The sequence below is a fragment of the Berghia stephanieae genome, chromosome 2, assembly GCF_034508935.2.
Source record: "Berghia stephanieae isolate SIO BIC M18660-M18661 chromosome 2, UCSD_Bste_1.3, whole genome shotgun sequence".
NCBI lineage: Eukaryota > Metazoa > Mollusca > Gastropoda > Nudibranchia > Aeolidiidae > Berghia > Berghia stephanieae.
The window spans coordinates 102,497,075-102,509,574 of NC_088361.1; the positions used below are offsets into that span (position 1 = coordinate 102,497,075).

A 12,500-nucleotide genomic window follows, 5' to 3' on the forward strand; every position below is an offset into this window, starting at 1 on the left:
ACATTTCAAAGGCCTCAATTCTTTTCTCTATTTGTTTGTTCAAGGTCCATCTGGTTCTAATCAGAAAAAAAAAATTAAGCTCCGTTTCTGTAGCGTTAGACGGACAATAACAAATTTTTACTCCCCTTCGGAAAGGATACAAGATTATCTCAAAGTACTTTCTGCCAGATCCAACAGAAATAGCTACCAAAATTTCTTATAATTACGTTTCTATCTTTCCATTTTGTTGTATTTTTTCCGCATCCTCAGGGTGTTGCCTTTCCAAGCATGCACGCCATGTGGGGACAGTGGGCGCCGCCACTGGAGAGGTCCAAATTATTAGCATTTACTTATGCAGGTAATCCATTGCTGTAGTTTTTGTATTTATACATCCATCCATCCATCCATCCTTCCATCCATCCATCCATTCATCCTTCCATCCATACATCCATTCATTCATTTATTTATCAATCTGTCTACCCATCTATCCATCAATCCATCTATAGATAGTATGCGCTTGGCTAAGAAGCCACCTGGAAGTATAACGGACCAACACACGAACTATGTGTAACATTGAACGTTTATAATCGGTGAATACAGTTTAGTGAGAATTACTCATAAACGCGGATGGCAAAAAGGATTAACAAAGACCCGAGTGACTTCATACTATCTGTACCGCCAAATGAGTGACTGGTTATCACACGATTTTCTATATCATATTCAAAACGTTTAAGTTAACACATAGTTTTCTGTGTTCGTTCTATTAATCAAGCGGTAGATCAGTGGGTATGTTACTCAAACACATACCATTGAAAGTAAAATGTGTGTAGTTTGTTGGTTTACATTATGACGACCGTCCGAGGGGAGTGGTTATCTACACTCGAGCACGGAAATCTCGAACAAGTCGGGACCGAGCCTATTTGTTTGAGATTTCCGTGTTTTCGAGTTTTCCGTGTTCAAAGGATATGAGGGAGGGAAATGTGGGTGGTCTTGATAAAAGTCATATTATAATATTGATGATAACTCTCCGTTATTGTGAGCTCTGTCAATAGATGAGAGTCAGAAATTCAATTTCCGTTATAGGTCATCTTTTACAAAATTACGAAGAGTTTTCACCGGTGATGCGTTTGCTACGTTTTGTCTTGTTCAATTACAGAAATGGATTGACAATTCCCTCTGCGTGTGCTTAATAAAAAGACAAAGCCAACATATCGCATTGTGGATTACACACTCAGCACGCGACGTTATTACCCACGGTACAATCCGGTACATATCTAAAATCACTATCACTCCTCACTTTGGGCGTTGGTTGTTTTGATTTATCTGTATTTGGATTGAACAAGGCAAAATTTTAAAAAACGTGTTTCCCCCAATGTACGCCAGGCACGCCCAAGTGTCACAATATTATGTAAACAATTTTATCAGCCCAGCCTACTGTTTAATACTTCAAAATGTCTCATAAGCAAGATTAAGGTTTAAAATGTTTGGGCGTTGATTGTTTTCATATGTCAGTATTTGCATTGAGCAAAACAAAAAGGAAGTGGTTATTCAGTATCAGATACTGAATAGTGCTTTGCCACTATTCAGTATCCATAAGGAACTCTTTTTTATAGAGAGAGTGAAAAGTGTGACAATCTCGGTTGAACTGCTGACCTACTTCCAGATTGAACATGTGCAGTAACTGACAGCCGATTCAAAGTTGTAAAAATATTTTGATCGAAATTTTTAAATTTCTGCTATCGTGCAATTAACAGAGTTCAAAATATCAAAATAAGAGAGGCAGTCAAATACATTTTTTAATGTCTGAATAGACATGATTAAATTTCTCTAGAAGTTCAGTGACACCATGGCATGGTGCATATAAGCTGTTTGACTCTGAGCTTAAGGTTCGAGAGTTCAAATCCCGGTAAGGGTAACTTTTTTTTTTTTTTTCCCAATATTTTTTAAAAATTCCTTCTGTCTTTTTATATTTTTTAAACTTTTGTTTTAATAATTTTATTTGCTTGAAATATACTTTAATGTTGATATTATACTATTGTTCTTTTATTATTATTATTATTATTATTATTATTATTATTATTATTATTATTATTATTATTATTATTATTATTATTATAAAAGTAATTGCTTTTTATTAAGAAACCCGCCGAAACCCAGTCCCAGGTTCACTCCCCACTGGTGTACACTTCTCTGAGTCCCATATTCACTCCCACAGCTGCACTCTTCCCATAACTTTGTCAGGTTTCGGAAAAAAACACCGTATTATAGTGCAAAACCACTATTCAGTGTCAGATACTGAATAGTGCAAAACCGCTATTCAGTATCTGATACTGAATAGTGCAAAACCACTATTCAGTATCAGATACTGAATAGTGCAAAACCACTATTCAGTGTCAGATACTGAATAGTGCAAAACCGCTATTCAGTATCTGATACTGAATAGTGCAAAACCACTATTCAGTATCAGATACTGAATAGTGCAAAACCACTATTCAGTATCAGATACTGAATAGTGCTAGCCAAACAAAAAACATGTTTTTTCCCTGTCTGCGCCAGGTACACGCGAGTTTCACAGTATTATGTAAACAACTTTATCGGCCCAGCCCACCGTTCGATACATCCATGTTCACAATAACATGTTAACAACTTTATCAGCCCAGCCCACCGTTCGATACATCCATGTTCACAATAACATGTAAACAACTTTATCGGCCCAGCCCTACGTTCGATAAACATGTTCACAATAACATGTAAACAACTTTATCGGCCCAGCCCACCGTTAAATAAGAAATCTTAACAAATTCAGTAGTTAAAGATTGTTAGTCTCAAATATTATGACATTGTGTCGACTATAATTTGGTGTGTCACTGACTTTTTACAAATGTACACTCCTGATATATGACTGGTCTGTTGCACACACCTTAATCTATTTAGATAAAAAGGAATACTCACTCCACCACTCAACGGCTATCACCATCACCACCACCGTCATCACATTTAACATAAGCTCCACTACCACCACATGCAACACCACAATCATCATCATCATCATCATCATCATCATCATCACCATCTTCGTCATCATCGTCATCGTCATAATCATCATCCTCATCATCTGAGGTTTTCTTCGTAAAATGTCCCTGAAATTTGAAACTGAGGCTAAGCAGGCCTGCTTAACCCACTTATTCTCTTACCCATAGCAGGCTAAAGAGAGAGGGGATTGCTCTCACACAGTATCCTCTATGTAATCAATGATAATGCTCTCGTCCCACCTTCCCCACCCCTAATTGTTTGTATAATTTTAAAGCGTAACAGTTACCGCCTACGGCACTCACTGCCCTGCTAGTCATCCCAATTAAGTGATGGGTGGTGTGCTTAAGACGCTGGTCAAATATGCTATGCGATTCCCTTTAGTTCAGCATGCACACACACACACACAACACACACACAGACACTTATATATATATATATATATATATATATATATATATATATATATATATATATATATATATATACATATATATATATATATATATATATATATATATATATATATATATATATATATATATATATATATATATATATATATACCACACACACGCGTAACACACTAACAAGACTGACACTTAGCGCTACGGGGAGAGCGATGGCATCTTTCGTTTCCGTCCAAGTTCAACACAAATAATTCGCAAAGGAATGACTATTTTGTTTGAGATTTCCGTGTTGGTCCCGGAAAGTGTTCGAGATTTTCGTGTTGCCATTATTAACAAAATATAGGGACCAAAACGGGGGATTGTACCGAGTTTGAGATTTCCGTGATTTCGAGATTTGCGTGTTCGAGATTTCCGTGCTCAAGTGTATATGTCTACAGATAGTATGCGCTTGGATAAGAGGCTCACAACATTGCCATCCGGAAGTATACGGGACAATCAAACATAACTATGTGTAACCTTGAACGTTTATAGTCTGCTTAATACCGTTTAGTGAGAATTACTCATAAACCTGGATGGCAAAAAACAATTACAAAGACCCGAGTGACGTGAACTTCATACTATGATAAGTATCTTACCGAAAGGCACACCTTCAATACTCAGTTGTGAAATAAACAGCCATCCATTAGGATCTGAAAGCACATTTTTCAGGATACAAGTCTTGTCCTATGTGTGTAGCCCTCTCCTTACCAACTATAGGAACATCGTCACATTCATTCCTTGGGATGCAACCAACTTTGTTCTTATTCAAATTTCTCTTGTACATCCTAATTTTTTAAAATAAAATGAACATTGTGTTGTAGAGAATGTTTTGCTAAAGAAATTATATATCGCTTGAACTTATTGCGTTTGTGTGATAAAAAATATATTATTGTGTTAGTTGGGTGTAAAGTTTTGGGGAAAATATTGAAAATGGCTGGTAAGGAGAGAGTCAATGGTGTTGTTATTTCAATCTCCTTGTAAAGCGCTTTTGAGTACATAATATTATGGTTGGTATTGTTCTGACTCGAATGCCCATGGTTCAAGTCCCTCCTGTTGTAGAAGGTTTAAAATCGGAGTCCTTGGAAACGACTCTTCACTCATCTACTCTCACCGAACTCAGGTATAAAACGAGTACCTGACAGATAACAGCGTTGTCTCTGTCGAAATGTTATATAATATTATTGTCATTGGCCACTACTTCCCAGAGAGGTCAATATAAACAGTCAAGTTCAGGTCAATGGAAGATCCTCGTGTTTGGTGACCTGCCTTACGGTGGATTTCTGATATAGTCAGACATAGCTTTGTCACGTCTGGCTTGGACAATGAGAAGGCTCGGTCATTGCCCTTGAAATATATGAATGGTTGTTTAATACATTAAACCGGAACGGTAGTCCTTCAGAGCATTTTGCCAATGGAACCGGAAATTATCCCGGTTTATGTGGCGTGAAACGCTGTAACGGCCAGGTTCTCGTTTTGCACCTGGGTACGGTGAGAGAATGTCAGTATAGAGTCTTTTCTAGGGACTCAACTATGCGCCGAGCGAGAGTCGAACCCAGGACCTTCTGATACGAAAGCGAGTGGTGGATAGCTCAGACAGTTGGCCTACGCTCTCTCCGGCCAGGCGGATTTATCGTACCCATAGATAAGACAGGGCGGTCTGTGGTCGTACCAGAAAGGTCGCGGGTTCGAGCCCCCATCGCCGCCGCGAAATGTTTATTCTCTATTGTATTCTGGCACTTTCCTTCTCACTTCATCTCTTGTCATTAACAAATAGTCCGTTGTCCTAGCGTTATAAACCACGAGAAATACGCACAACATACATATTCTCACCCCACGCGGTTATAAATGGGTATCTGATTGTAGGAAATAACTAATATTTCAACCAAGACGTTTTGTTAGTTTATTGTAAAGGCCTGCCGTGCCTACGATTTGCTACACACCAAACGTTTATTGTAAAGGCCTGCCATGCCTACGATTTGCTATACACCAAACGTTTATTGTAAAGGCCTGCCATGCCTACGATTTGCTACACACCAAAAGTTTATTGTCAAGGCCTGCCATGCCTACGATTTGCTACACACCAAACGTTTATTGTAAAGGCCTGCCATGCCTACGATTTGCTACACACCAAAAGTTTATTGTAAAGGCCTGCCATGCCTACGATTTGCTACACACCAAACGTTTATTGTAAAGGCCTGCCATGCCTACGATTTGCTACACACCAAACGTTTATTGTAAAGGCCTGCCATGCCTACGATTTGATACACACCAAACGTTTATTGTCAAGGCCTGCCATGCCTACGATTTGCTACACACCAAACGTTTATTGTCAAGGCCTGCCATGCCTACGATTTGCTACACACCAAACGTTTATTGTAAAGGCCTGCCATGCCTACGATTTGCTACACACCAAACGTTTATTGTCAAGGCCTGCCATGCCTACGATTTGCTACACACCAAACGTTTATTGTCAAGGCCTGACATGCCTACGATTTGCTACACACCAAACGTTTATTGTCAAGGCCTGCCATGCCTACGATTTGCTACACACCAAACGTTTATTGTAAAGGCCTGCCATGCCTACGATTTGCTACACACCAAACGTTTATTGTAAAGGCCTGCCATGCCTACGATTTGCTACACACCAAACGTTTATTGTAAAGGCCTGCCATAAACGTTTGGTGTGTAGCAAATCGTAGGCATGGCAAGCCTTGACAATAAACTAATAAAACGTCTTTGTTGAAATATTAGTTATTTCCTACAATCAGATACCCATTTATAACCGCGTGGGGTGATAATATGTATGTTGTGCGTATTTCTCGTGGTTTATAACGCTAGGACAACGGACTATTTGTTAATAACAAGAGATGAAGTGAGAAGGAAAGTGCCAGTATAATGGCCGGTAGAACGTTAGGTGTGTAGGGGGCATAAGACAGACTGTCCATTTGGGGCCATTGAGTAATGGAGAGCACACGTGACCTCACGGCCACCTCTACTTACCGCCAAATAATATATTATTATGTAAAGGTCCCAACGCCACATTCATGCGGTTTACACTGGTGTTTGTTGGTAAGCTACTCGTACATAACCTGTTAATTTCCAGAAAGCCGGGTTTTTAAAATTTGGCCAGAAAACTCGTCCTTGAAATATCGATCGATTTAAATGACCTTCATCAAGGCAAAAGCACTCAAACCTGAGACTTCACGAAATCTCGGGTTTGTGAGTTGTTTTTTATTTAATTTTTTTTTTTTTTTACCAAGATGATCATTTCAATTGATCGATATTTGAAGGATGAGTTTTCTGGCCAAATTATTAAATACGTGTCTTTCTGGAGTATCTAGGTACGGCAGTTGACAGTATGCAGTACGAGTATGCACCTATAATAAGTACACAGACCACGTCCACTGTCTTCTTCTACATTCCCATACGGCCCATCTCTGGCGCCTTTCACCTCCTAGCCATGCGATTGGGACGCCGCGGTTACTTTTGTTATCCTCCGTGTGGTCTAGTGGTATGACACTCGCTTTCGGATCGGAAGGTCCTGGGTTCGAGCCTCGCTCGACGCATAATTGAGTCCTTGGAAAAGACTCTTTACTCACATTCTCTCACCGTACTCAGGTGTAAAATGAGTACCTTGCCGTTAACAGCGTTGTCTTTGTCCGAAAAATTGTAATATCGCCTAACAGCCGTCATGTCTCGTCCTACATGTTAAATGTTGCTGTTGACCAGGGACCCCTTGTAAAGCGCTTTGAGCACGTTTAGTGGGTATTGCGCTATATAAAAGAGCTCAATAAAAGCTCAATAATATTCTTCTAGCTTGGATCTTTAGAAACAAGAGATCTTCACATGAATCCACTCTTTGAATGAGCATTGGTGGGCGTCATTTATATTAACCCGTGTAGTTTGCTATGTTTACTAACAACTGTCATTGTTTACATTATGACGACTGTCCGAGAGGCGTGGTTATCAAAGTGTTTATTGTTTCTTCCGTATATATCACGTGATTAGTCCAGATGGCAATAAAGGACATCTGTTTGAGAGAAATTTCCGGCACCAACGTTGACTATTTAAAAATTTGGACTTTAAAATAGCGTAATATCTATTAAAGGCGATCAAAGCGCTTTACAATGAATTCAAAGCCAACAGCAACACTTAACATGTAGATTTAACGATTAGTGTTGTTATTGTTTGGGAGATGCGAAAGAATGAAATCAAGAACGATAACCGGGAATTCTTAACAATCGCATTCGTATCAATAGATTTATTTCCCTTGATGAAGCAAACGTTACCTCAATTTGGAATGAACTTTTATTGGAAGGGAGCATAACCACTTCCCTTGACCTGTCCGTCGTCAATCTTGAATTTAGTAATGTTTTATGTCTTTATTGTTTTTTTTTTGTTTTTGGCTGAAGAAGGGTTTTGAGCCCGAAACGTTCCGTGTTTGGTATTTTGTTCCTTTTTTTTTAAAAAGCTGTTCTATTTATTTTTGTTTACTACTTTTATACAGTCCACAGCTTCTAGCAGCTTAGTATCACTTTGGCTAATGAGATGGGGACCGGTTATTTTGTCATCAGTCTTTTGTTTTGTTATTCACGACTGATTCATATTATTTCAGGTACACAAGTAGGTATCGTGGTCACCTTTCCTCTGTCAGGGTTTCTATGCAAGTATGGATTTGCAGGGGGGTGGCCTTCAATATTCTACATAACAGGTAAGCCAGGAAGACCCCTATGTGTATTAAAATTTGAGCATATGTATATACATTCTTGTAACTTTGCCGAGTTAACTGCATGAATAAGTCCAAAAAGTCAAACGGTGACAGCGTAAAGGGGAGCATGTTTTCACGGAAGACTGCTGCCTCGCTCGGTTGGGAGCGTGATGTTCGTCAGGTCACACCGAACCGTCAGCCAGTTACTAGGCGAAATAAATTTAACAAATGTGACAAAACCAAAATTGGGACATGGAATGTCAGGACCTGTGCCCAAAAAGGAAAACTAAACAACATTCTAAAAGAAATGAAACGGCTCCAAATAAATATTCTTGGCCTGGCAGAGATGAGATGGAAAGAGCAGGGAACCATGTCAAAACAAGAAAACAACACGACATATAAGATCATATGGAGTGGTGGAACCTCTTTCCAAAAAGGAGTAGGGATGATCTTAGACCAAAAATCAACCAAATTTTACAAAGGGCACGTAGCAATCTCAGACAGAGTTTTGCTGGTTAAGCTAAGAGGACCTGTAGTTGACACCAATATTATTCAAGTTTATGCACCAACAGAAGAGGCGACAGATGCAGATATGACAGAGTTTTACCATTCACTAGACAAAGCAAAACGAATGTGTAAATCACAAGAAGTCCTTATGGTAATGGGGGACCTAAATGCTAAGATTGGCAGAGGCAGAGATGGTGACATAATCGGACCACATGGACTCGGAGACAGAAATGAACGAGGAAACATCTGGGCAGATTGGTGTAGAACAAATAAATTAATGATTTCAAACACCTGGTTTCAACAACACCCAAGAAGAACCTGGACATGGCAATCACCAGGGGACAGAGCAAGGAACCAGATAGACTTTATAGCAGTATCATCAAGATTCAGAAATGGCATATTAAATTGCAAAACCTACCCAGGCGCCGATGTAGACAGTGACCATGTCCCAGTTGTTTGTACAGTAAGGATAAAGTTTAAAGCTATTCAGAGAACGGCTGGTAGAATAAAGAGGGATTACAGGTTATGCAAAGACAATGGCATACAAACAAAAATGAGAGAAGAATTTGAAAATGCACTCATGATACAAAGCCAAAGTGAACCTGATAACGAAAAATGTGAAAAACAATTTGATATATTCCAAAAGTGTGTCAAAGCAACTGCAGAAAAACATTTACCAATAGCTCAAATAAACAGCAAAAAGGAATGGATGACAAATGAAATTCTAAACCTATTTGAAGAAAGACGAAAATGCAACAGAGGGTCTGCAGAATACCAAACATTGAACAACCACATTAAATCCAAATGCATCGAGGCACACGAGAACTATCTAGACTGGAAATGCTGCGAAATCGAAAGAGAATACAAACCCAACCCCAACAAGCTCACCAAAGAATAAAAGAACTATCAGGGAAAAGGAAAAGCAAAGCAGCAGGAAGTTGTATCCAAAACAAACAAGGGGATCTGCTATTTGAAGAACAACATATAGAAAGCCGATGGGTAGAATACATAGGCGAACTGTACAATGATCCAAATAGAAATGAACCACCACTGAAATTCAAAGAACCATTAAGCGGTCCAAACATCACCAAAAGTGAAATTGAACATGCCATGGAACGAATGAGGGATGGTAAAGCAACAGGCCCTGATGAAATATCTGTAGAGGTATTAAAAAGCCTAGGAGATCTAGCAATTGATGAACTTCACATATTATTCAACAATATATACAATACTGGGAAAATTCCAGAAGATCTCTGTAACTCTATTTTCATAGCAATACCAAAGAAAGCAGGTGCAGTCAGATGCGAAAATTTTAGAACTATAAGTTTAATAAGCCACATCAACAAAATACTGTTGCGTATAATTATCAACAGGCTAAGGAATAAGATTAACCCCGAAATCGCAGAAGAACAATATGGATTCCAACCTGACAGAGGGACAAGGAACGCAATATACCTCCTCCGTGTTTTAAGTGAAAGAGCTATACAGGTTCAGACCCCACTATACCTCTGTTTTGTCGACTACAAAAAAGCTTTTGATAGAGTACGCCACGAAGAAATACTAAAACAACTGCACTCCATTGGCGCTGATGAGAAAGACCTCAGACTCATGCAAACATTATACTACACCCAGCAGGCATCTATCAAAATCGGAAACTCTACAGGAAATTCCATTCCTATTAAGAAAGGAGTCCGTCAAGGGTGTGTTGCCTCACCAGATCTGTTTAATCTATACCAAGAAACAATCATGAGGGGCATAAATAATATGGAGGGAATAAAAGTGGGAGGTCACAACATAAATAATATAAGATACGCAGACGATACGGTACTCATTGCAACATCAGAAATCCAACTTCAAAAGATTGTTGACAAAGTGGTAGTAGATAGTGAAGCCAAGGGAATGGAAGTGAATATCACCAAAACGGAATGCATGGTAATACAGAAAAACCCCGAAAACAACAACACCTGCAATATAACGATTCACGGCGAGCAACTTACCAACGTAGAAAGTTTTAAGTACCTAGGTTCAATAGTGACAACAGATGGAAGATGTAACCGAGACATACGAGCAAGAATAACTCAAGCCAAACAGGCCTTCATGGACCTGGGAAACATTTTGAAAAACAAACAGATGTCGTTCGGGATTAGATTCCGAGTCTTGAAGTGCTACGTGTGGCCAATCTTGTTATACGGATGCGAAAGCTGGACTACAAATGCAGAAACACAAAAGAACATTGAAGCTTTTGAAATGTGGTGCTTGAGAAGGATGCAGAGAATATCGTATACTGCACACAAAACGAACGAAGAAGTGCTAAAACAAACATACCAACAAAGGAAACTAATGCCCTTAATAGTGGATCGACAACTATCCTTTTTCGGACACATAGTAAGGAAAGATAAGAAGGAATACCTGGCAAGTTGTGGAAAAATACCTGGTAAACGCGCCCGGGGGAGACAAAGAAAAACACTCATAGACCAACTGAAGGGCTTCACCAACCTAACAATCCAAGAGCTGTTTGAAAAAGCAAGAGACAGGGAGGAATGGAGAGAGATAATTCATGCAGTATCCGAAGCCTGGACCAGGCATGGAACCTAGAAGAAGAAGAAGAATATATATATATATTGTCTCACCATTTAATACAATTTTTTTTATCGCCAGCAAATTTGTTTTAGACAGTGCAATGGCTATTCGGGGCAGCGAAATATATTGCAGATATTTTGTGTTTAATACGGTTGATAATTTGTGCTTATGTGTTTGTGTGTATATATACAAGTATATGTAGGTGTGCGTGTGATGTCCAAAGAGGGGGTTGGTTTGGAGATTATTGTTGTGTGGCGTTATTGAGGTCAATAGCAGACTGAAGATAGCAAATGTTGTTTTTTTCTGTGTGGACACGTGTTAAATATTTCATTTCTTTTCTGTTTAGTGTAGCTACGAATATATATATATATATATATATATATATATATATATATATATATATATATATATATATACATGTCTTATATGATTATCATGTAATCTGTGTCATGCTAATTATGTTGTGTTGTATAATTTTATTGTTATTAACTACTTGTATTTATATTGTAAAGCGTTTTGAGATGCAATTGCATAGAACGCGCTATAATAATATAATATCCATTATATATATACACACACACACACACACACACATAACTGATATATATATATATATTATATATATATATATATATATATATATATATATATATATATATATATATATAAAACCAAATATGCTTGTCCAAGCACGTGTGAATGTGTATCATAAATTCATGTCTGTGTTGACTTACTTGACTTAGATGCCTTTCGCGTCTCGACCGAAAGATCGGGTCGCCTTGGCTGTTTCCAGTATTTCCTGTGTGAGGTGTCTCCAATATTGCCGGTCCTCTGCTAGGGTTCTCAGATTTTCAAGGTCCCCTGCCGTTATGAGACTAATGCTTTGTCCAAGTGTTGTGAGGTTTTTGTTTAGGATCACAGGGAGTGTTGTGATCGGTCTTCCTCTGAAAAGGTTCCCATGTTTTTGGAAGTATCCCGACATGGCTTGGTTAGCTGGTATGTTTTTGTCCCTGCGTAGTATGTGACCGAAAAGTTGCCATCGTTGTTGTAAAATGTCAAGGGAGATTGGTCTTTCTTTTGTGATCTTATAGAGTGATTCATTTGAGATCTTTTTTGGGTATTTGATGTCCAGTACCCTTCTTAGCTGTGTGCGATGGAAGGCATCCAGATGTTCTTCTTCGGATTTTGTCAACGCCCAAGTGCCGCAGTTATACAGAAGTACCGGTTTTACAAGAGCACGGTACAGT

At 38.7% G+C, this 12,500-nt stretch overlaps 1 protein-coding gene across 5 annotated transcripts in view; it reads left to right on the forward strand.

The window, feature by feature from the left end:
• LOC144966107 (sialin-like) overlaps positions 1-12,500 on the forward strand; it is a 71,242-nt gene that overhangs the window by 49,710 nt on the left and 9,032 nt on the right. For all 5 annotated transcript variants that reach the window (XM_078902190.1, XM_078902195.1, XM_078902193.1 and 2 more), the window contains 2 exons: positions 250-337; positions 8,074-8,169. In XM_078902190.1, coding sequence (XP_078758316.1) covers positions 250-337; positions 8,074-8,169 — 184 coding nt within the window. The remainder of the gene's footprint in view (positions 1-249; positions 338-8,073; positions 8,170-12,500) is intronic.